This window comes from Ascidia mentula, chromosome 4, assembly GCF_947561715.1.
Source record: "Ascidia mentula chromosome 4, kaAscMent1.1, whole genome shotgun sequence".
NCBI lineage: Eukaryota > Metazoa > Chordata > Ascidiacea > Phlebobranchia > Ascidiidae > Ascidia > Ascidia mentula.
In genome coordinates, this window is record NC_138569.1 from 19,187,149 (window position 1) to 19,212,114 (window position 24,966).

The window sequence follows — 24,966 nt, forward strand, 5'->3', positions numbered from 1 at the left end:
AGTGCTAAAAAACATGGTTCGATGTAACAACAAAGTGACACGAAATGGAAATTGCGAATGTTTAATGCGTAAGGTCACCTTGAAACGTTAAAACGTTAAAAAATCGACGCCTATCGTTACAGCATATGTTTCGTTTGTTTCATGTAATTTTTTCAATCGTAAATAACCGTGATCAATCATGCGAAACGACATGTAACTTCCAGGCTCCCGCCTACAACTATCATGCACGATTTAGTACGTTCATGTGAGTTGTGTAAGTGCCGTTTTGCTGTTTTTCAGCAAACTGATTTAATTAAAGCGTATGTTTGTTGACAAGAATGTCTGTAAACTACACCGAGAAGTCAAAGTTTCTCAAGCGCAAATTGAAATATCTGGTTTACGTAAGTTGGTTTGTTTTGGTACACTATGATATCCTTCGTCTATAAACTATGAAAATATATTTTTATTCATTATTGTGTAATTTTCAGGAGCATGAAAGCTTAAAGGCCGAGCTTGAAAAGTCCCAAAGAAAGTTGCTTAAAGTTTCTCGAGACAATAGTTTCCTTCTGGACAGGCTTTTGCAGTACGAACAAGTAATTGTTGACTCCCCGATCGATTCTGATGCAACCCTGTCTTCCGATAGTGACTCCGAAGTTTTACAACATCAAAAGTTAGTCTGTGCTGATTTGCAGTACTTTACTTGAGCATATGGGTTATTATTTTTGGGCATTTGTGCCTGGTATATTCAAACATTGTATTTAACTTGACAAGCTACAAGTGTAACCAGTGCTACTTGAAGTTTAATCTTTCATAACATTTTTAGAAGAAAATCAACAGCTTCTTCACAGTCTACAAGTTCCAAGCACATCAAGACTGAATTGACGGAAAAGCCTGACGAGGTAAAATATATTTCTGCTATATATTATAAAATGTCATTTTTGTTTGTTGCAATTTTTTTAAGAGAACAAAACTGTTTTTAGAAGGTTGGAGAGGAAACAGAGAGTCAAAGTGAGGATACAAAAGGTGTGGTGACCAAACCGATCCCCAGTGTTTCATTGCCAACTACAACTAATGCCCATTAATTTTTTTTTCAGAAATGGCAAGCAACATTACCCAAGATGATGATAATCCAGAAAACAGTCAACCAGAAATTGAAACTCTAATGGAACCCAAAACAGAGAAGTTTGATGGAATCGACTGAATTGGACACCTTTCACCAAAAGTGGTTGCATAGATGCATGCAAGTACCTCCATTGAAAGTTGTGGGAATAAGTGAAGCAAGGATAAAGTGTATGGTTGAGCTTACTTTGACACCATCCTTTGATGGACAAATGCTACGTATTTTCTATCATCTTGTAGTATAATATGAAACAGCAAACAATTTAATTGCAATTTGAGCAACTGTTCTTTTTTGCTATTAGCATAGAATGCAAGTGTTTATTGATAATATTGCTCAGTTACAGCAATTAGCAGATTGTGCAGGAAAAAATATAACACAAGAACCTTGTTAGCACAAGTGTCTTTGTTAAAAAGATTATCACCAGACAGGTTTAACAAGCTACGTAAAAAACTTAGCAAACACTTTTTACACCACAGCTGGTAATTAGCTTGCTTTGGCAAAACAAACACTACAGGTTTTAGCACACAACAACTGCGTCAGATTGGTTTGCTAGCAATTACAATTGAATATGTCTACGGAAATAAAATGAGAATTTGTTGAATGTTTTGTGCTCAGTATTCTGCCATAAAATAAAAATCTCACTATCACATCTAGAATTTTTTTGGGACGGCTCATTTAAGTATAAATAGGAAATAACGAAGTGCAAGGGTGTAGCCAAGGTGTGTACAAAACAGCTAAAAAGATTGTCCTGTGTAAGAACATTTCTTTAGCAGGTTTCTGCATTGTAAATCTTCAGAATTCGTTCATGATCTGCCAGGGGCAACCTGGAAGCAAAGCAAAATAAATTGGAGAATTGTCAACAAAACGCAAGTATCAAGTGTATTAAGATTTTACACAAGTTGTTGCTTACCACAACCAGTCCTTGTTTCGATTTGGTGACAGATGGTTGGGGTCCAACATGAAATTCAATGGTGCCTTTTTTGCCACCAGCCATGTTATGGTCAATGCTGAATTTAAAAAATATGTATTTTCAAACTTGACAGTATCACATCTAATGATGCTTTCTAATCAAGCACGCTTTTCAACAGTAATAAAATACACAGAATACTACAAAACATTCAGTTGTTTTATGTACATTTTGTGGTCATGGTTCATACTTTCTCCTGCTACTTGTGTACTTGATTGTGAGCAGAAAGCCGCTACATGTAAATGTTTAGTGCACAAGTACTAGTATTATTACAAAATCTGTCGTAAAAATTGCTGGGTACTGTAACTTAAACAGTACAATATCTGTTGCGGTACATTAGTTTGTAAGCGAGAAATGAGAGTAAAGCTCAATGAAACACAGCCTGTTAGACAAACTATGGGTCTGGCATTAAAAAATGTAAGTTGCACAAAGTGGAAAGAAGTTCTATCCTATAAAGGGTGCGAAAATGTTGCAAATTAATAGTGCTTTTTTTGTTAAAATTCACCTTCCATTTTGAACCACATTTACATCTTTGGATTTTTTTGCCACCTTTGCAAGTTTGGTCACAGTTTCGATGACGAAAGTGCTCTGGACAATTGCGTCACCCTTCTGTTTCTGTTCCGACGGAGCGTGGAGGACAAACACGTGATCACCAAGACTGCTCGTCGATATTCCTGATATGTAACATAAATAACAGTTGTTGACACAAATAGTTTGTGGAAAAAGCAGCAGAAAATTGAAGCTTGCATTACCCAGATATGAACTTCAACTGCATAAAAGTATTGTCGATTCGCTTATTCACAGACATTACAAATGAATAACACACACGATATCATCAACATATAGGCAAGAAACCATTGTAAAACTTCAATTTGTTTATGTACAACTGGTTGCCCCACATCACAATGTTGTCAGGTATATAGGCGTATTATAGTATAACTAACACATCTACCTGTCAGATCAGCGTGCATGATCTTTTGTTTAAGCTTTCCGTCCTTGCTGTCGAACAGGTAGGTGGCGCTAGATCCCACAACCAAAGTGCGCTGCCTGGCGTGGTAACCATGACGATCGTATTTTGTTACTGTGCAGGAGTAAATGGCAGTTTCACCTGGCTCCATCGACGCCTTCATTTTCGGTTTAAGCTGGTCAACTGTAACCGTGAAAGCTTTGTTATTTTTTTTAGCTTTTTGGCGGTCAAAATTATATTTTTCTGCCATAACAAACATCCTGGTTCATTAGCAAAGCAACCTTGGCATTGGTACGTAGGCGTAACAGTTTGTGCAATTCTGGGTATTAACCTTGGCGATTGTTCTGGAAAGGCTGAGCGATGCTGTCTTCGTAGCCGTGTTTCTTTGACCGAAAGATTTCGCTAGCGAGCACCTTTTCCTGCATTGCCGCTTTTCGCTCATCCGAAATGCGCTTCACGTACTTGAGGGTCATATTGCGCATGTTCATGCGTTGTAAGAGAACAGCAGCCTGTGGGGGAAGAGGGAGGTTTACGAACAGTCGGCTGCTGTGTTGGAATTTTTCCGATTTTTCGCGGTTAAGGTTGATACGGAAAACATAATTAACACCTGATAGTTTCAAGTTTTTACATTTTCAGATATTTTTTTCGCAGTAACAAAGCGCCTGAAAATACGATGAACGCTGAAAGTCGATCCCGCTGTGAGTGACATGGTTATTGAGTTCAACCAAACACGCTACAAGCTTAGAACACATTAGAAAATATTCCGATACCTCTTCCAGTGCGGCGGGTGCTTTGGTCCACGACTTGTCAAGCACGGACTTGGGCAAAGCTGCTTTGCATTTGTGTAAGTAGGAATATCGAACGTAGTCGAGAAATTCTGCGTTTTCGGGACATCTGGGTCGGTTTCGAGTGATAAAACCAAGGATAAACCTGATGAAATAATGTTAAGATTAAATGGTAATCTCAATACAAATATTTAAATCTGGTGTTAAATGATACATCACATTTTAAATTACGTGTTTACGTGTTTTTTTTATTAATATTTATTTTAGCAACTATCCATGCGTCGATAAAACAACTGAATAACGTCATGTTTGCGACCAAAGAAACACCTGTAACTCAGTCTTACTTGCGGATATCCAGTGTTGCCTTCTTTCGTTTTTCTTTCAACCTGCACGCCAGCACACGCCGCCAGTGGGCGCTGAGGAGCGTCACGGCTTCTCGCATTCTCTGGAACTTCTTCCATTGCGCCCAACCCCTAAACGACGCCTGGATCATCGTCGCAAGTTCCTGTTTGCGAATCTGAAACAAAAATTATTTGACATTGGTTACCTTATTTTCACGCTAGATTTTAACAACTATCAAGATTATTACCAAAGATGTTTTAATAACAACAGAATCGAACACGTTGTCAAGCATATGATAAAAGGTCATTTGCAAACCTGGAAGGCGTCTTCGGTTGCGAAGAGAGTTCTCGGTAGGCGGATAAAAATCTTGGTTTTCCCCAACCGGTAATCCCCCTCATCGTAATCAATGTGTTTACAGAGAAGTGCGACCCCATCTTTTGGTGGTCCGTCCCATCTCGGCCAAGTTTGTGGACAGAGACTTTTATATCTGACCAAAAAAGTACACAATATGTTACTGACGATGTCAGGCAAATTGAAAATGCAAAAAGGCCCTTTTGACGTTTTTGACTTAAAAAGTATACAGGTTATTAATGTTACTGTAATAACAGACATCACCCACTCTGCCTATGTGTTTATGTGTACAAGTCCTGATAGACCGTTCTTCTATTATTTACGTTTATACACTTTATTCACAGCATGGAATTCTCATGGAGAATATGCGGTAATATCAACTTCATTTTGGTGTTTAAATACAAAGTGTGTGTTCGGCGTATTGAAGTGTACACCAGCAGTTACCTTTTCAGGAAAACGTCGTAAGTTCGTCTGTACGCGAAACCAGCTCTCCTAACTCTTAGATTCTCCATCAGACCCAGATATTTCACTTGGTGGCGCACGAGATTGTCATCAAACATTTCTACCAAAAACAAAGAGTGTTTTTTCACACGAATAAGGAAACGCGCAACACGCTGGTTGAAATCCCAAACCTAATAATGATACGGGAAAGGAACCCATAGGGTTTTAATAACCGTACCTGATCGTTTCGAGTCGTTGGGTTTGATGCATCTCACGTACGATGGTTCCTTCGACATGAGGATTTCCATGAGTTTGTTGAGACTTGTTCGGAATTGTGAACCAACCGTCTCTGGACGCTTCAGCCTAAATATCAGTCAAAAGTGTTCAACCCCTTGCCGCACTTTCAACAACAGTTAAAAATTTGCAAATTATACTTCTAACTTTCGTTTGATTATATTATGTCAAACATACGGATAGACCTACTACCACGTTAGTGTAACTTGCCCAGCGCGATCAAATCAAAATCGCGTTATGATAAGGCAGGCCCACGTGTGCACTTAAATTTACTGCAGCACGCCACGCCACGCCACTTACAACGTTTAACTTATAGCATGGTTTGTTTTTACTGAAAGAAAACAATTTTCCGACCGACCTTGAGAGTTCAGCAGTAGGAAACATGCTTTTCACAATTGCGTTGCTCGCTTTTGACATGGTTTCCTTCAAATCTCGGTACAACAGGTCGTTGTTTTTATCCAGAAAACCTGCAGTTACACAAATAAGTTTAACTTCGTTTGAATGAAATGAGATCATGAATCCCCATTTATAAGAAGCGATATACGTAAAGGTTTAAATGAACAGAACTGATGTGAAAGAAAGATTTTCGGCCGCTTTACCTTCTATGTTGTACGTGACGTCTCCGGCATAATGTCTGAGTCTGAATTCCTCGTAACCGATCGTTTTCCGCATCTTCGAATCTCCGAGAGCATGTCTGTTACAAAACTTTATGTAAGGAGATTTCAACGAAAAAAGGAATAATATTCCTTGTATCATATAATTGCACTAAGGACACAATTGATACTGTGACTAGCGCGATGCGCCGCATTTAAAACAAACCTCTCAATGAAAAAAACAAATTTAACAATATGACGTCACAACTCACGTGACGAAGTGCTCGTGTTTGCCGACCGTTTCTTCGAGTTTCTTGAGGAACGTTTTGTCGTTCGCCTCTCCCGGTCTCAGACATTCTTCATCCAATATATCGATGATCCCCTTGTGTCTCTCCTCAACGAGGTCGCAGATCACTTTATTGTTGAAATATTCCACAGGCTCCCACTGCACGAGAAAGTAGCGGTAAAAATCCGATGCAATTAAGTGTTAGAAGTGTCAGTCGCCGGCTTTGTTCAGTGTAATCACAAAATTGTTTCCTCTTATTATAGACTATGCTTTGTTGCCCTTGTTGATTCAATTTGTTGTATTATTGATGGTCATAGTGGCTGAATAAAGTAATTAAACTGTCCAACAATTTGATCCAAACACGTTCCAGACCATTCACTTTAAATGGTGATGATAGACAGACTATTTTGCAGCGTTTAACAAAAACGTTTTTAATTGACCGAATTTTCTAAAGGGGTTATTTCAACTTCTTTTTTATCAGGTTGTTAAAAAGGCGGCAAATTCTGTAAAACTACTCAATTTAACGTGAATTACACACTTCCCACTACACCATATATCACCGCAAGTAAAGTTGTAACCCTTACCTCGATTCCTTCAGATCTGTATTCCTCCTGTTCCTGTTTGAGAGTAAGTTGGATGAAAAGCTGTTGGAGTTTTTCGTTGCAGAAGTTAATGCAGAATTGTTCGAAGCTGTTTGTCCGGAAGATCTCGAAACCGTAGATGTCCAGGAGGCCGATCAAACTTCTCCGTTGAACATCCTAAAAGTTATCTCTCATAAAAGAAAAGCTATCGCGAAGTTCGGTCGAAACGTTTGCACGTGAGAAAAAAGTTCTTGAACTAACACAATACATGTGATTATACCAACAAGTATGAGATTACGGAACTTAACTTATACGTTTTTGTAAATTTTTAACTTAAACAACAAAGCCAATATAACTACAGATTTAGGAATTGTTGTAGAAACTTTCCGCTTTCCGAAATGAATTTCACTTCAGATAGGTTGGCTGTCTGGTTTATGTTGGAAAAAAATATGTTTGTCAAAAATAGCACGTGTGAATGCCAGCAATGGCGGAATATTTCGGTGCTATACCACGTTTGATTAATTGGTAAATTATTCAACGGTAATTTGAAAATAAATCGGTTGCTATGGCAACGCATCAGCCAAAGAAGTGGTGCTGAAAAAGGTAAGTTTCGTGAAGAAAACGTTTCATTGTTTTTTTTTATAAACAATTTTGTGGGAAATATAAAAAAGAATACAAAGTGAATAATTTCTTTCCAGACCTTGTCAGTGAGAGACACGTTGAGATTCTGGACGAGCCAATCGAACATACGACCGTATATTGCTTTGGCGAGGGCGTCCCTAGCATATACAGCCTGGTCAGCAGTAAGAGGAGAAAGCATCTTCTCCTTGTTGGCTTCGATCGTTCTGTGAGACAGGGATTGTAGAAGCTGATCGAGATCACATCCCAAAAGCTGTGACGTAATGAGACAAATATTAGCGCAGGTTATAAGTGTTAAATTTTTTTTAGATTTTCCATAACTCAAATCATTTAATTGGTGTCGGTGGTGGTAAAAGAACGTCTTGCCCATTGTTTGACAAGGATTTAAACCAAATATATTGTGTTTTTGGAGACTTAACGTAATTCCCGAATGAGGCACATTCAGGTAAAAAAAGCACTGATAAAACCCTTTGGACGAAAATAGTGTGCACTGCTGTCTACAAGTCTTAATGAATACTTTCCTGGTTTGTATTTTTTATTCAGCCATAGCATACAAAACATTCAAAGTTTGTAAAACGCTTGACACACTTACGATGGCAACTTTTTGCACCACGTGTTCGTTCTGCACCACTGCGTGTCCATCCTCACTCGATGTGAAGTTAACGTTTCCCAAGTGCAAAACACTCCCCACTATTTCAAAGAGATTCTGCAAAAACATAAACCAGTTGTAGTTCGGTGCAAGGAGAAAATATATACAACCACAACGTGTGCGTCAGGATTGTTAGGTTTGTTTAAATTAGTTGCAGGGTAAAGGTATGGCGGTTAAAGGTACTTACGCCAATCTGTTCTTCTCCGAATTCGAGAACTTTGAGCGCTTTCTGCACTGCCGCGAAGTCTTTTCTGTCCGTTTTAATTTTGTTGGATTTACCCTGACAAATAAAAAATAGTTTACTTTTGACACTCATGAAGAAAATTTTCATGACAAATTACTGGAACGTAATAATGGCAATATAACTATAACACTGAAAATAAATGTGTGGATTTCAATGAAATATAATTCCGATGTACTTGTTTGAAATGTAATTTTGATAAGCTAAGCACTATATTTTTAACCTAGAATCATTTGAATAATGGTTGGCCTCGCAACCAGCGACCATGGATGGTGAATTATTTTGCGCGTGGGCATCTCGTACTCACCTGGTTGGTGTAAAAGTATGTTTCCGGTGAATTTTCAAGACAAAGTTTTCGCAAAAGTTTTTCGTCACCGCTTTCCAACAGCTGGTAAAAGATGTGAAAATTTCTCTCTCCCACCGCCTGGTGGACCTGCAACGAATAATCATTATCCGTCAGATGGGGTCAAAGAGTTAAGTGGGTTTTGATTTCATTTTTATTTTGATAAAGGTAGTAATCGCTGTTGCAATTTAAATATAAAAGCGCAAAGAAGCGATCGAATGCATCAGGTTTTCTCTACTGCACCAATTATGCAGTAAAACAAACAACAATTATGACGATTTTACGTAAACGAAAACCACTTGTTTCGCTGCATGTGGCATAAATTGACCAGCTGCAAGGTCTTGGGACTTGGGAGTAATTATTTTTAACTGTTTATTCTATAGTTTTGGTTCAATATACGGCTGGTTAAGTGGTTGATGGCATTTCAACCGACGAAAAAAGCAATAAAAAATTCATCGTGCCGTCAGCTTGCATGTTTACACACTGATTCGCGCGCCGTTTATTATTTATTTATGGACAGAAAACGACCAACGGGGGCCAATTAAAAATAAGTGACCAACCACTTGTAAAGTAACTAGAGGAGCAATAAAGTTTAATGTTTCTCATAAAAACCATCATATTTCTGTGGTTTCGTTAAATCTAAATCATTTACAGTATTTTTAACCACTTATTTTGAAATACAGTATTATTACAGATTTTGTGTGTACCTACCTTAACTGATCAAGTCTAATGCTGCATTTTATCACAACCAAAAACATTCTTTCTGACGTCACGGTGACAAGACCAAGTTTTTAGAAGATACATATTCTTACATTAACAAAAAACGCGCACTCACCACACGTGATTTTTCGAGCAGATAGTTGAGGATATGGCCGCCCACTGGCGCCCCCTTGTAGTCAAACTGAATGTCCATGTACTTGCCGAAGCGGGAAGAATTGTCGTTCCTATGTGTTTTTGCATTTCCGAATGCCTACGAACAATATATTATACGTATGGACGATTGAAAGCCGAAGTGATCCACGGTGGGATTCGAATCCACGATTCTACGCTTACCTCCAGAACAGGGTTCGACTGGAGAAGTTGACTTTTGATGTGTGCAACTTGGTCATTGGAGGTGCTGCATACACTCAGGTACTGCAGGATGTACTTTGAAGCTTCAGTCTTTCCGGCTCCCGATTCGCCAGAAATAAGGATACATTGGTCACGTGTTTCGTTACGCATGGATCGGTAGACATTGTCGGCTATTGCGTAGCTGCGGAAGCATAAGAATTTGTGTGTTTGTTGAGCAATGGTGTCAAAACAACAATTCTGCAATTTCAACAGGAATGCAACACTTATAGATGGTTATTAAATGCGACCAGCAGTAAAACACAAACATCTTTAATTTGATGCATTATGGTAACATTCAATTCAATAAATCATTCCAGGTAATTCGATATCCTGTTCCTATATGCGTACACGCGACTTTTTAGAATCATTGCTAATTTCGTTAAACGAACAAAATTGATTTTCGTGTCAGTTTCAAGGTCACCAGCTGGACGTAAAAGCAGCAGTCGGGCGTTATCTGCGCTACACACATTTAATTTAACAAAACCAACTGCGTGCAGGCAATTTTTCTTTTCTGTCAAACCAAATCGAGAAGAAAATTTAAACAACGAAAGTTTCAGCTAATGATGTACTGACTTTAACGCGCATAATTACATGGCATGAACATTAGGCAAATGTGCGGTACGGTCTGTTCATGTTACCACAAACTTTACCTATTTCCCATGTAAAACACTGAACAACAACCTAATACAGTTGCCATGCCAACGGGAATCCCAACTTACACATGAGGTGGCATTTCGTAGAAGTTCACGCCCTGGTATTTTTCCATATGATATTGTTGGTAGATGGAGAGTTGCTGGTAGGGGTTGACCGATACCAACACAGAACCGATGTAAGTCTGGAAAGAATAACAGTCATGTGGCTAATTGTTAGTGAGACGATTCGTACATGCGTGGCATAAGCAAGAAGGAAAGGTTTTTAGAACGGTAGCGGTTTGTGCGAAAACTTGTAGCACCGTAAAGGTATAACTAACTTGCCTTTTTGATGTTTTTTAGTATCTGCTTGTCAGGATTTAACGTTTCACCTAATGTATCAGTTTTTCTAACCCATGTATCTTGGAAAAGTGTAGGTAAAGCTATTGACCACAACCTGACAGGTTGGCAAACTTCGTCACGTGAAAGTTACCGCATTGCGTGAAAAGGCATTCTGTAGTTTGTGGAAATATTACATTAACATTCAGGTTTGTTGCGAAGATGAAAATTTCTCGAAACGAGATTGTGAAAGGTCAAAAGGTTGGCGACACTGGTATGAAATATCTTCAGTTTCAAAGCTATATAAGTTGACGTAAGTACAATTTATATGAATCAGACTTTCGTAGTTTGAATAAGACTTTGCATAAAAAAAAATCTATTGGGGAACAAACGGGCAATCTTATCCCGCGTTCAAAGGTCACGCAATGTTTGGTAGGACCCTTGGTTCTACTAGAGGCACACGAATATATGGGCATACGCATTTACATCAGCACGCATGGTAGCTCGTGTGTGCGAGTGATAGCGCGGTAACCACGAACCGCACCACGTGAGGCGAATGCGGTGATGCGAATACGTGCTTATCTCAAGGGAACTGAGGGGAGGAAAGTGAATTAACGAAGGAGAAAAACGTTTTCCAAATAATTGTGGGCATATGTTGTTCAAATTACGCATGTCTATTGGAATATTGTGCCACTCAAACAGTCGAATATATATATACACAGCAGTTGTTCGTGCTATAAGGGCTATTTGTTCAACGATAGCGACACACAATAATACATGGTAAAAATGAGTTTCTTGACTTACGTAAATATGCTTCTCGCTATATCTCTTCTTGAGGTTATTGATGAACGCATTTTCGCTCTTGAAATTTTCCAGCAAAACAAAATCCTGAACTCCAACTCTATCCCTTGCAGTTAATGCCCCCTCCATCGTAGAAACAGAGTAACGCTCACCTCGCTGTAGCGAAAACAAGTAGAATGTTAGTTGTGTGTTGTGACAAACAGAAGCTTGAAGTCACATTGCTGGTCTGTACATTGAATGACAAAACACTCAATAAGTTGGCCAGAATTGTTTCAATACAGCCTTCGTCAGAGTCATACATATGCGAGCGTGGGTTGGTGCATATAAAGATTGTGCTGCAATGTCGTAAACACCTCGGGTCATAATATATGTTCATATTGTCTTGACTATTAGCCACGAAAATCATCACTGCTGTGGGGATTTAGCAGACTGAAGCTCAAACTGCCACTTCGGCCAATAAATCATCTAAGTTCGTTGCAAAGTAGTTATGCGGCACAAAATTTAAACTGTCATGATGTCTAGCAGCAAAGCAAAGAACCTTATTCACTGAAGTATCTAAACTTGCACTTCACAAAAGTGTTTTGGGTTTGAGTTTTGCCTCTTCATAGCCCAGGGCACATTACGAATACACAAATCACACAAACGCTCTTTTTGCGGTTCCTTATAACGGTTGATGTGGGCCTGGACGGAATAATTGATGAGAAAAAAGCATATGGCCGGAATACGGTTTTTTATTGTCACAAAACGAAACACGATAGCTGCTGGCAAGCAAAAGACTAACATTGTTTTAGTAACAGTCCTTTACAACCGGTAGAAAAATGTTCCCACAAAAACTGTCCAGTCAAACGTGATTTATAAGTGACGACCGAAAAATAAACGACAGCGGTCAAGATTAAAAAACCAGCCCTTGCGATAACCTGACCTAAACTTTTTTTAACCATTAAAATCTATATATATCTGACCAGTTGCACTACCACAAAAAACACTAAAACTTGCAAACAAAGCAAAATCAGACGCCACCACCTCAGAAGAGATAAATCGCATCTACACCACTGCCTTGTCTGATACCACGCCGGTTAAAGCACTTCCACACACTGAAAAGACAGATCTTGGATTGAAACATCATGCACTATGCACACTGCGGTGAAACTGTCAACACGAAAGCGACAGGCAGAGAGATAGGCCGGAAACGTCACAACTTGGTGTGTGACGTCATACAAGAGGATGCGATCGTCATAAATGGGTGCGTTTGAGAAGTACTTCGTGCACTACGATATTACAGCATAACGAGGCCATCTAATCAACGAGTTAAGACAGGACTTTCCAAAATACAATATAGTTATACGCTTCACCATATTATGTTCTTTATATTCTGGTGAAGACTATTCTTAACTTTTTCAAATACTAATAGTGTTTTCCTTTTAGGGTCCAAACTGTCATGCATTATGTTGTCAGGCGCTGCAATCATCCAAATATGGATACAAGGCGTGGAATAGAGAAGGGTGATCGAAGTCTGAATAAAGAAACGAAGTTGCACGACGATCGCGTAATCACGATGACGTCATCTCATTACCAGTAAGGTTTGTTTGGTAGATTCCAGATTACATTAAACAATCCAGGGTTCGAATTAGCAGCTCGCAATTTGCAAATTGCGAACCGTTTTTGGGTTGTTGCGACCCGTTTATGAGATTATTGCGATGCAACACGCAGCAGATTATAAGGCGCCGCATCCTTTATCTATTCATTCGTACACGCAACAAGCGCTGATGCAAACAACGCTATTAACGTTTTTTGGCAATGTCAACGACTATTTTCTTTCAATCCTCGTATTTTGTCAAGCCTCTTTTGCGCAAGTCAATGAAACGATGGCGATGTGTGGCGAATATTAAGTGAACGAGTTTAAAACAGCAGGTTTTAAGCGTAGTGCACAATCGCGTACGAAGCAAAATTTAAGTATTGGAATTTAGGTTGTAACGTTTTTGCGATACGTTTTTTTACCGCTAATTCGAACCCTGCAATCTGCCGGGTCAAGGCCATTGCTATCTAAGAAACACGATTTAGTGGAATATTGGAAAAAAACATAATCTCGTACCCTGAATTGAAATATAAACCTTCCTGCTAGAATACAGTAATCATACTGCCAATAATCTTTAAACAGTCAAGTCTTATGGCTTACACAACCGTATTTTTCACTTACTACTAGATAACTCTCATAACTGCAACGAACAAGTTCCATCATAATCGAACTTAATACGACTTTCCGGCCTCGGGGCAAACGAAATTGCAAGGCTACGATTGTGTCATGAAACACGAGAAAGTCATAAAAATGTCGCATTTACGACATGTAAGCACCCATATCGAATATCTTCGCTCGTAACTATACTTTCAGTGGCATTTGCATTTTCCCATCAAGTCATGTTTTGCACGTATTGATTTATTGCCCAGATACGTCACTGGAAATAACAAAATATTTCTGATCATTTGCGGATATATGGGTTTACATATGCTGGTTAATAACATACAAAACTAATTGTGCATAACCATAGCGTTTCTATACACATTATGATCAGTTTATCTTGTTTTTACTTGAAAAGCACTTAAAAAACACGCGCTTTGTTGGCATTGTGACCTCACTGGCCGGCTTGGCGCGCGCGACACGTGTTACTATTTATAGTAACACGGACAGGCAATTTCACATGCTGCTTGTTTTCAGGTAAGAACATACGAACCTACACTTACGTTTTGACGAAAAGAATCAGTAAAATTACTTACCATTTTGCCAAACATGATATCCACCGATTAGATTCAACTAATGCGACATTAAAACTTACCTAATCTACGACCTAACTATGTGGGTTACCAGGTTTCGGACTTTCAATTGAATTGCCAAGCAATTGATGACGCAATAATGCACTAGTGTTTGGGTTTTATTACGTTTTGTTTGTTACTACAGACCCAGCTGGGTTTAAATATCGACCTGTAGTCTACATTTGTTTGTTCGACGCTAAGCAAGAGTACGCCAACAGTCAGTAGAATAGAATTATCAAATACTTGCTCCTCTACACAAATACAATAGCGTTTGGTCACATCACAAATAATACTAACTACGGACAGTTGCGCATCTGATTCTGAAGCCTGGTGCATATTGTCAATAATTTTTACATGCTGTCGAAAATGTCAAGTACAACCCGACATACAAAGCAAAACTAGGCACATTTTTCAACCTGCATTACCACGGTTATCTTACAAACCTCTCCACCATTTTTTCCGTAATCGCTAAACGCGCGAAAGCAAACAGTAAGTACAATGAATTATAAAGGACTTTGTTATCCCAAGACGCATTTCTCGTTGGTTATACATTAACTACGCATAAGAATAACGACAGTTACTTTTTTTGTCAGGTGTTGCTGCACACTTGAGGTAGGGTTTGGAGTTTTTCTGAAGAAAAATCGTTGAGAAGATGCTTAGGATTTTTTGTGGACACTTAAGCAATAAATGTGTTTGATGTAACTATGTGGGGTTATATCGTACGGGAGTCAACTTAATTGATGCTGTGCCTTGTGGAAAGTGCTACACATGTTGGTATTGGTGCCAAATTGACACAAAACAGTTACTTGCGATGCGGCAAAGTTTTAGAACCGGTTAACTGTCGCAATGTAAAGAGCCAACAAAAGTTAATTGTTTTTCCAGCAAACTTAAGCCTGTCACTGAGCTAGTTTTATGGCAAAACAAACAACGATATGAGTTTTGTGAAAGGGACGATAAGGTTAATGTTCAATTAACTGCCACTGACGTAAGACCTTTCCCGCCCAAATCCGGAATCAACTTCGTGGGCAAACAAATTATAAATGTTTCAGGACCGCGCCCACAAAACGCCAGAGAGCGCAAAAGTCTTGAACACAAATGAAGCAAATTGCGTTTAGGCAATTATGTCGACAATCCCTTGGTAGCAGTAACTCAATTTAAATTGCTGATCAATGTTTCAAAACATTTCGCTTTCAAAACAGAATACTGCCTCGCTTTCTTTACAGCTCTGTGCGGACTAAGTACTTTGCTGTATGTACATTAAAAGATGTTTATTTTGCGCCACGAGCGTTGCGCCAACTATGCCAACAGCTGCAAAAACCTAGAGAACGTTATGGGTGCGAGGTATTCTATTATTCAAAGCGAGCGAGGAAAAGGTATGGAGCGTGCAGCTTCACGCTTGACTTAGTCGTGGCTTAAGACAAAAAAAGAATGCTAGAGCATTTCCGCGCAATACTGACAAGTTTGAAGGCTGGGAATTTAGTCCCAAAGTATTCATTTCTTATACGTCGGCCAAGATATCCAAAGACATTGAAAAAAATCAGCACAGAGGTTGAAAAGGAAACAAAACTACCATGCGGCATCTGATAAAACCTGCCAAGGTACGCGGAGATGTAACAGACGTTCCTGGCGTACTTTCGATGCAATTACATGTTTGAACAGTTTTGATTAACAAGCTCCTTGACTGTTCGTCACAAACGGTTCAAGGCAGGACAGGGAATTCTTGACACAGAAACAATACCGGAAGTCGTTGTGAGCTTTGATATCGTCGATCGCTGTCGCTTTACGTAGCTAATTGCCGACAAAAAACAATTTGTCTGCCAATTCGAGACGTCACAATGATAATTTATAATCGCTTAGTGACAAACACCTTTCTTTGTAACTGAAGTTGCAGAGAAACGTTTAGACTATTTGGTATAAACTATGAACTGCCATCGGTTGTACATACATCAATACGTCCAACATTTTACCTGTACCGCCCACTGTTACGCATCGCCGCGACTATGACATCATAGTGCGTGCCAGGCATGCCTCTTGAGATACAATGAGTTTGCATTAGTTTTAATATTGCATGTGGCGCATCGAAAAAGTTACGCGACTTTAAACATAATTATTTAGCGTACGTACAATAACTCTCATCGACATGAAAACATTAAAAAGTTAGGAAATAAGCATTTAAAGCAAACACCCGTATGTCTTGCTTATTTACCTTTCGAATTCCATGTTCTGAGCCACTCGATTCCGACATAATTCCAACCTTCTGCAGATGTAAAGTCAAATAGTGGTGCTACTTGGTCAGGCTGACTACACACTACACCCACAACCTTTGCTACAGATTAGTAAGGTTAGTACTTTAAAGCAATTCATCACTACATCCTGACATTTAAAGGGAAGAGCCTTGAGTTCTAATTAATCGCCTCACCTTCTGACAATTTACAAGACTGCAAGAGCCTAAAGGTTTCTCTCCACTAAACCACTGCAAAACCTGTCATTCATCTGTAACTTCCTGGAAGTATGCACATCCTTACAGATATTCTGATCCAAAAGAAGTTTGCATTGGTCTTGAAGCTATTTAAGGTTAAATAAAGTTTTACATAGCTGCACAATAATCACTATCAAGCTTCCTCTGTTTAGAAGAGTTTATTTTAAGCCCAAGCTCAGCAAAAATAATAAGGTCTAAATTTAGAAAAATGATTGCCTTCACTTAAAACATTAATTAAGGGACCAACTGTCAATCAAGTAGTTTTCATTTGAGTCCTTTTCACCCAGAATTATCTTTCTTTGCATCGGGTCTAATTGTAAACATTAGCTTGGCTACATTTGTATACACATGTAATTCATTGCACCTATGGTAAAAACACTTTGCAAACTTAACTGGCAAAGAATGTGGTAAGCAACAGCAAACTACCCACACCAAATGAATTCCAGTCCTTGCACACGCAAAAACCACACCCACAGCAAATATGCCACTAAATCTGACCATAAATGCTGGAAGCTAAGCCATTGGAAAGCAAACATGAAGTTTGCACAGTCGTGTCACAAATGTTTGGCATTGCTCTGAAATTGGTTTTATGACGGCGTTATCTGATCTGCCATTTGCCTGACAACATAATATGTTGTACCACAGAGGGCAAACATAAGAAATAGATTGTTTACTTTCCAATAGTGGATAGCACTTGTTTAATATGGAATGAACTTAAATGGTAGGCATTCAAATAACTTAAAATCATGCAAAAAATTTTGTACCACAGGGCAGACTGCAACCCTACAGAAAAAACATAATGCACTAAAATGGACAATGAAGATCAAATATTCAAACACTAACTACATTAGTTAAGGTACTCATCAACGATATTTGTTTACCTGTATATCATGCAAACTACAGGTACTATTTAACTACAATGTAAATAAACCAGACCAACTAAAAATATACACTCACTCACCTTGAATAATAGCCCCAACCAACCAAATATGTGTCAACACAAACAAATGAAATAAACAAATTAACAGCAAGGCAACGTTTTAATACAACGCTTTCAGAGGAAAACAATAGGAAAATGTTATGATACGGACAACCGACAAAGTTACATTTGGAAACAAGTGGAAAACATTCGGTTTGGGTGATTCCCAAACTTGGACATAACCGAATGCATCCATGTGGAACAACAAACCGTCAAACCATCGAAATAAATATCAGGATCGACAAATTGTAAGTGGAATTGTGTCTCGTTGTGCCAACGGAAGGCAATTTATGGGCGATATAAACGCGTCATACGTCCGTTATATTTTACCCTCACTGGTATGAGTCAAATAGCCACAGATTTTAGATCTGTAACTGCTTTATTATTTAAAAACCAACTGAAGAAAAATCTGTGTATTTTAAAGATTTTTAGTTGTACTGGCATTGCAGACAACCTGGGTCAGATCCACTTTTCTGTTGTTATATTTTCTGTCCATTCCGTGTATAAAATCAGGCCCGGTAGCGTAAAATGCGCGTCCTCAACTGGAAACAATTTGCTAATGTATGTAGTGGTGGGATTCAAATTTGTCAGCCGGTTCTATCACAAAAGTTATATTTTCCAGCCGATTCCTAGATGCAAAAATCCATTGACAGTAACCAGTGATGCTAACCGGTTCGCCAATCTCATAACATTTTGTGAGACGGTTCTATAGAACCGATGCGAACCGGCTGAATCCCACCACTGAATGTATTGCCGACAAACCGAATGATTTTCATGCTAAATCCTAAAAAACTGGCGTAATTAATTCGTTTAACGCCTTAAAACAAAACAAAATGTTGGTAAATTTAAGGAACCTTTTTTTAAGTGCGGGGTATGATTTGGTGAAGTCGGTCAAACATGCCAAGGCCTGGCCCTGTCTAAGATATAAACCTTTCTCCAGAAAAGTTTAAAAACTGACGGTCTAATACGCCAGCTTAAAACGAATAAAAAATGGCCTGCGGATACTTTGACGACCGATGTAATTAGACAAAAACGCTATGTAGACTTTTGCAACCTGCGGGTCGAACAAGTTTCTGGTCACCTTCACAACAAAGCAAGTGCGTAGCTTACCTTTGGCGTCGGTTGTTGCGGAAATTTAAAAATCCGATACGAATGTAGTGGAGTACTTTCGTTCGATTTACTTTCGGACACCATCAAGCGGTTGTTTGCACGCTTTGCTATAAAAATACCCAATATTAAAAAAACAACTTTAAAATTGCTTCAACTGAAAGAAAACAAAAACATAATAGAATTGGGGAGTAAATTTTTTACAATACTTCTAAACAGACTTCAAGACACAGGAATGAGCTTGATGAGCACGTATACCAGATTAGCGTACGTGTAGGTTCCTGATTTGCGCATCTATATGATATTTTTGTTTTATACTCCTTCTTCCAAATTCCCAATGAGTGAAGAAAACAAACCAAATTTGTCAGTTCTCTCAGGCAGTTACGACAAGGCGAGTTTATTGCAACTAAATTTAAAGGAAAACTTACGCATAACTTCGATGCCATATTTCGGAGGCAACTTTTCCTCTTCTGGTGCTGGTTGCACCTGAATCGTCACCACGTTTACTGTATTTCTAGACTCCTCTTTAATGACGTCTGCTGTTACGTCAATGCAATGATTTGAAACATTGGTCGTCCCATTCTCAACCAGTTCGGCCACGGTTTTTTCGTTGTCCACGACGGAGACCGAGCTGTCCTTGCATTCTATTACTTTCAGGGGTGGGGCCACCGACACTGAAATACGTTATTTGATTTAAATCTGGAACCTCTAAACCTCAATCAATGTGCCTTAGTGCCATTGCCCGTAACGATTCATAGATCTACTTGAAATTGTTCTAGTTTGAGAACTTGTTTTTGTCATTATTTGTTCAAAGAAAGGTAATTTTTATACTTTTTGAGAATCTGTAGCTATGGGAAAGCACGAAACACCAACAATTGCCGTATTTTCACACCTAATTATTATATAACCCCCAAACTGTGTTAATTTTATAAAGTTTAATCTTACCTGAGTTTTTGCTTGTGCCGCCTCCCATTTTGCAACGTTAACCTACTGGAACCTATGACAAGCTACAGTTGAAATGCAACTCAAAGCAAACGTTAGCTACTGTTGAGGCGGTCAGTGCATGGCCGTCCACCACTGCAGCGTTTTGCGTAAGAGAAAAATGAATAATGTATGATCTCTATGCACAAGTCACGTGATCCAGCGGCGGTAAACAAGTGCAGCGATTAGGGGGTTGCGCTTTAACGCTGCGCTTTGAGGCTCATTGAATAATTTAATGGCCGGAGTGACTACAAGTTGTTGAGCACACGGTTTCACACGCTGTGAGTAATTACTCTAATTGACAGAATATGTGACGCAAACGTTCACGAAGTTTAACGTAGGCTTGCTGTGTTGTGCGCAAGTATTATGGTTAATTGCATCAGTTTTCGATGACAGATGCTGCGGCAACAATTATATAGGCTATATTTCAAAACAAAACGGCCAGTTGTTATGCAACAAATATGTACAGAGAGCAATGTGTGAAAAATAATAGTAATAACTGAGGGGAAAAGTTTATTTTAATCTCCGTGGTTACAATTCCGCATCAAATCTTGAAGAAAACTGTTCGTCTTCTTGTTTTTTTCAATATTGAAGAATGATTTGCATTTGGTAATAAAATAATTTTTGTCGGGGTTTTGGGTCAACCTGCAGTATATTAAATATGAAAATGTAGTTCTTTGTAAGTTTCACTTTAACAAAATTAGTTTTTAACATCAACACTTTGCCTGGAAGGATGTTTACCACTGGTGTCAAGGGGAGCATGATTTATTTAAACAAACTTTTCTCTGCAAATAACGTTACACATATGAGCAAGCACAGTGGAAAATTGGGCGGATACAAATCTGCACGTGGTTTGTTACCTTACATGGGGTTAGGAAATTTGGATAACGGGTTGTTACTTAACGATATCTCTTGTATACGTTAAGCACACCTTTTTAAATAGTATTGAATCGATTTCAAGACAAACAAATGACTATATGTAGAATAAACTCTTTACAAAGAAGAGCGTGTAATGCGTTTGGCAACGTTAAGGTCATATAAGGCACGATTTCTCTGACAAGACAATTTACAGCAGGTGAAATGAGGAGGGAACATGATGGAAAACTAAAATAATTGCAAAGGGAAATATCAAAATAATTTTGATGATAACATTGCATTTTCCTCTACGGGCAATATTTGAGTCGCCAGCAGAGAAAAACTGATGCTGCAAAGTTGGCAAAATTGGATTCGACAAACTCAAGTGTATCGTGGTCATGAAATAATCACTCACTATGACGTCACACATACACAAAAGTGCGGTTCGTAAACACTGAAACTTAAACACTGCAACGGCGTGAGCGCCTGTTCTCATATGACTATCATCGGGCAATCACGGCGTGAGCGCATCCAGCTCCTCTTTCGGGGATATCGTCCCCAATTCTGCCGGCTCACGTTCTTCTTCTTCTTCGGTTGGCATGGTAACGCCAGGCAGAGTACTTTGTTTTTCCACAGGTCCATCGACGTCAGTTTCGCCCGCTTGAGGCCGCTGTTTTCCGTCGGTTTGCGTGTCCGGTCGCGACCAGAAGTAGGAAAAACTGATGCAAAGAGAAATGCAATTTCTTTTATTAGACTTTCACGGTTTTGTTACTTTATTAAGCAATCTAATTACTTATCCTTCTTGTCGGCTGAGTATGGGTACATGCTTAACAACCATTGGTTTAAGCTAAAAGCATACTCTGATAATGTCCAAATATCGAATATATTACTTTGACAAAAAGGCTTCTTATCAGAGACACAGTGCAATTATACCTTTCCTCACAGTTATGTTACAAGTATTTCTCTAATTTGACAATTTTCTTATTCACTCACAAGCTTCTGACTCCTTTGTCACCAGATTTTGTCTTCTGTGTTGTTTGTTTTGAGTCAGGAATTTCATTCGATTTAAGTTCTTCCCATGAGTCATCACTAAAAATACACTGATATTACCCCGACTGTCTAAACACTGCTGGATAAAAGAATAGTACTGATGAGTTTAAGAGACAAAGCTGTCATGCAAAATTAAGACAGTGCATTGCAGAACACACTTTAGTTTGCATCCCCAAAAAAATAACCAAAAAATGGAAGATAAACAAAACAATGCAATTTATCATAATGTGTGGATTGAAGAAAGCAAAACAGCCAAACAAGAGTAAAAAAAGTTCATGTTAAACAGGTTTAATACTCACTATCCCATCTTGTGTGCCATTCTGTGTTAAGCATGCATCATGAAAAACATAATAAAATGAGTTAAATTAGTTTGAGAAATATTACTGTACATTCAAAGTCAAATAAAGAGTGCGGTACTGAGTGAAGTGCAGAAACTATCCCGAACTTATCATGCAGAAAATTAAAAGCATGCAGTTTTGCATTTTTTTTTTTAATTTATCAAGAAACTTTTGCTCTTCGCATTTGTTTCCCCAAACACCAGGCCAGATAGAATTGGAAAAAATTGAAGAACAAAAACATTCACATGTTTAATTCACTAAAACGAATTGCTCAAGTTTTATGAAAACTCACCCACGGTGGAAACGCAATTCCTCATCCAACTGGAAACACTTGATTTTGAGCTCATTTCTTTGCTGCAAAACTTCCTGAAGCTCCTTGAGTGTGTATCGCGGACGGTCAGGATCATTCAGATCTATCACTAACTTGTTTGCCAACAGAGGATCCCCTGGCCACTTAGGAAACAATGACAAAAAAAAATATGGTTAAAGCATACATTTTCTCAATACACTTGATATACACAAAGTGCTTAACTATATGAATTCTTATATTGCATACTGTAACAAAGGTACAGTATGCAATATAAGGCTGTAACAAAGGTCACACATCTAATTTATGTTTTTTAAATGGCAATGAATAGTACATATAAGACCTACCCCGTCGTCAAACCCTGTCTGTTCACATTTTGTTGCTGGTTTTTCATGGACTGGCGTTGAAGGTTGTGAAGAAGGAAGTGTTCTGGAAAGGGTATTTTTAGGTATTTACACTTAAAATATTTAGGAAATTGTGTAATCCGTAATTACTTCATTTGTAACTCAAGTGAGGTTTTGTCTTTCTCGTTTAACTTTGATTCCAGTTCAGATTTTTCTTCAATTAAAGACTTTCCTTGTTGCTCCAACAGCACCATCTTGTGGCGAATGCTTTGATTGAGTTGGCCCAGTCGTTGATTCTGTGACTGGAGCTGCAGGAAATAATGGAGTTGTTGGCAGCTGTTTGCATACGCAGAATATATGTTAGTTACACTGGCAAAAACTAGGAATAGTTCTTACTATGTAATTATAAGTTTCGGTTGAGACCAAACTTGTTAAATTCACAATGTCAGGCACTTTTATTACTACAACTTTAAGGTGTACTTTGTGGTCTCAAAAATAAAACCAATCGACTCTTACAGCATCCACTTCACTGTTCTGCTCTTCTATCACGCGATTCTTGGATCTAATTTCATCTCTCTGCTTCTGTATTTGCTCTTGAAGTTTTGCGGTCAACAGCACTTGTTGCTCAGATGCTGAAAACTTCACCTCATTGTCATTCTCTTCCTGTTATAAAACAAACAACTTTATTTAACTTATCATAGAATTGAGACATGTAATATGCCAACACTTTCCATGGCATCAACTGAAAGAAAATTTTATCACCTGGAGTTTTTCTGTTAGAAGGAGTGCCATCTTTTGATTATCCTCTTCCAGAGTTTTAATGTTTTCCAACAAATCTCTCGTCTCATCTCTCCAGGTTGATTCAACTATTTCCAATTCCTTGAGAATAAATGTGGTTATTAATCGGAGTTATGTATAGTAACAAAAACTTTTTTACATAAATTGTTTAACAAACTCTAATGGGCAACAGATGCACGGATTAGTGTTATACAGTTGCACCACTAGGGGGCACAAACAGCAAAATACTTATTAGAATACAAGTTTTATACGGTAAGTTTTGCGACTAAATTTAATTACAAACAAACTATACATGATGGAAATCTTGCCTCTTTTTGCTTTTCATCTTTAAGCTTGCTGTCGATTTGCAGCTTTTGCACTTTGGCTTTCAATTCAACTATTTCATTAATTTCCTCTTGTCGTTTTACCACCAAGATTTCCAATGTTTCAAGAATCCGAATGATTTTGGGCATCACCCCACTAAATATAGCACCTAAATGGACAACAAATATATTCATACCAGTATCACCCAACAGCAAACACTTATTGGAAATGGGATTTTCATGGCCATGTGCAAGTTTGTGCAAATCTGGCTTTAAACTATAACCATGCTTGAAAATTAACATCAACTGAGAAATACAGCGTTTCAGTATGTTAGATATATTACATTAGCAAGCAAGTGAAACTATCTTATTGAAACAAAAACATGAATACTGTTGTGTATGTGTCATTGAGAAATTTTGTAATTTATGCAGACCATTACAGTTCCCGACGAGATATTAGGCATGCAGGACCTAATCTTCCTGTGTGCAAGACCAACAAGCCCCCATGACCTTTAAGTGCCCCAACAAAATTTTGCCTGCAGTTAAAAAAAAAAAAAATTGGCGGGCAAACAAGAAAGTTAATGAACCAAGTGCATGTGCAGCTGCCATACTCTGCAGACTGGGGTACATAAACTTGAAAACTACTGTCTTTTAGGGACATAACTTGCTACCTCCAAATGCATCAGTAAGTCTCTCAAATTCCTGTCCAACACTAGAAGCAATGTTGTAGACGTCAACAACATTTAGGTTGTCAGCATTCTTGTCAAATACCCTGTAGTTGAGGTCCTCAATCTGCAATTAAACTACAATTTTTATCAATTTGTATTCATTAATTACATAAATAAATCAAACTGTTACCGGATAAAGAGTGTCATCTGGCGTCATAGGTTCAATGGGACTTTCCAACTCTCCTGCCTCCATTTGTAGAGAAACGTTTTTAAAGGAAATCAGAACAAAAAGAAAATGGGTAAAAAAATAATTTTCAGCTGAAGGCGATTGTTTTGACTGTCACGCCTGACTGATTTCTCGTGATATCAAAACATTCGTAAATGCAACATTTTATTTTGTGTCATATTTAATCTTCTTGAATCAAACAGTGATTAAATATAAATGATTTTAAATAACATATTGCTTCGTTTTAGGACAGCAAAAGAACAGGCA

The 24,966-nt window shown here is 38.4% G+C and overlaps 3 protein-coding genes across 6 annotated transcripts; 1 reads left to right on the forward strand and 2 right to left on the reverse strand.

Annotated features, from left to right (window-relative positions):
* The first annotated feature begins 215 nt into the window (after positions 1 to 215).
* On the forward strand, positions 216 to 1,486 carry LOC145899173 (uncharacterized). 2 transcript variants are annotated; one of them, XM_082987900.1, is made up of 5 exons: positions 216 to 380; positions 468 to 649; positions 803 to 878; positions 960 to 1,002; positions 1,074 to 1,486. In XM_082987900.1, exons 1-5 carry the CDS (start codon positions 318 to 320, stop codon positions 1,178 to 1,180), a joined length of 471 nt encoding a protein of 156 aa, XP_082844026.1. In that variant the 5' UTR covers positions 216 to 317; the 3' UTR covers positions 1,181 to 1,486. The 2 variants fall into 2 exon arrangements, with proteins under 2 accessions (XP_082844026.1, XP_082844027.1); XM_082987901.1 differs by having other exon boundaries at positions 963 to 1,002.
* On the reverse strand, positions 1,403 to 19,803 carry LOC145897559 (unconventional myosin-Ic-like). The gene is made up of 25 exons (XM_082985903.1): positions 19,776 to 19,803; positions 19,259 to 19,504; positions 18,834 to 18,940; positions 11,461 to 11,613; positions 10,408 to 10,523; positions 9,632 to 9,830; positions 9,414 to 9,548; positions 8,543 to 8,668; positions 8,182 to 8,274; positions 7,938 to 8,051; positions 7,407 to 7,598; positions 6,710 to 6,883; positions 6,112 to 6,284; positions 5,846 to 5,940; positions 5,605 to 5,713; positions 5,191 to 5,315; positions 4,956 to 5,073; positions 4,476 to 4,647; positions 4,163 to 4,335; positions 3,804 to 3,963; positions 3,365 to 3,542; positions 3,019 to 3,216; positions 2,572 to 2,740; positions 2,010 to 2,106; positions 1,403 to 1,923 (listed from the first exon to the last, which is right to left on the reverse strand). Exons 1-25 carry the CDS (start codon positions 19,801 to 19,803, stop codon positions 1,903 to 1,905), a joined length of 3,471 nt encoding a protein of 1,156 aa, XP_082842029.1. The 3' UTR covers positions 1,403 to 1,902.
* A 757-nt stretch (positions 19,804 to 20,560) lies between these two features.
* Positions 20,561 to 24,811, reverse strand: LOC145898444 (RILP-like protein 1). Of its 3 annotated transcripts, XM_082986895.1 has the most exons (11): positions 24,664 to 24,811; positions 24,477 to 24,597; positions 23,812 to 23,975; positions 23,468 to 23,584; positions 23,222 to 23,368; positions 22,856 to 23,013; positions 22,709 to 22,790; positions 22,347 to 22,507; positions 22,016 to 22,036; positions 21,660 to 21,755; positions 20,561 to 21,385 (listed from the first exon to the last, which is right to left on the reverse strand). In XM_082986895.1, exons 1-11 carry the CDS (start codon positions 24,724 to 24,726, stop codon positions 21,181 to 21,183), a joined length of 1,335 nt encoding a protein of 444 aa, XP_082843021.1. In that variant the 5' UTR covers positions 24,727 to 24,811; the 3' UTR covers positions 20,561 to 21,180. The 3 variants fall into 3 exon arrangements, with proteins under 3 accessions (XP_082843021.1, XP_082843022.1, XP_082843023.1); XM_082986896.1 differs by lacking the exon at positions 22,016 to 22,036 and having other exon boundaries at positions 22,351 to 22,507; XM_082986897.1 differs by lacking the exon at positions 22,016 to 22,036.
* Positions 24,812 to 24,966: the final 155 nt, after the last annotated feature.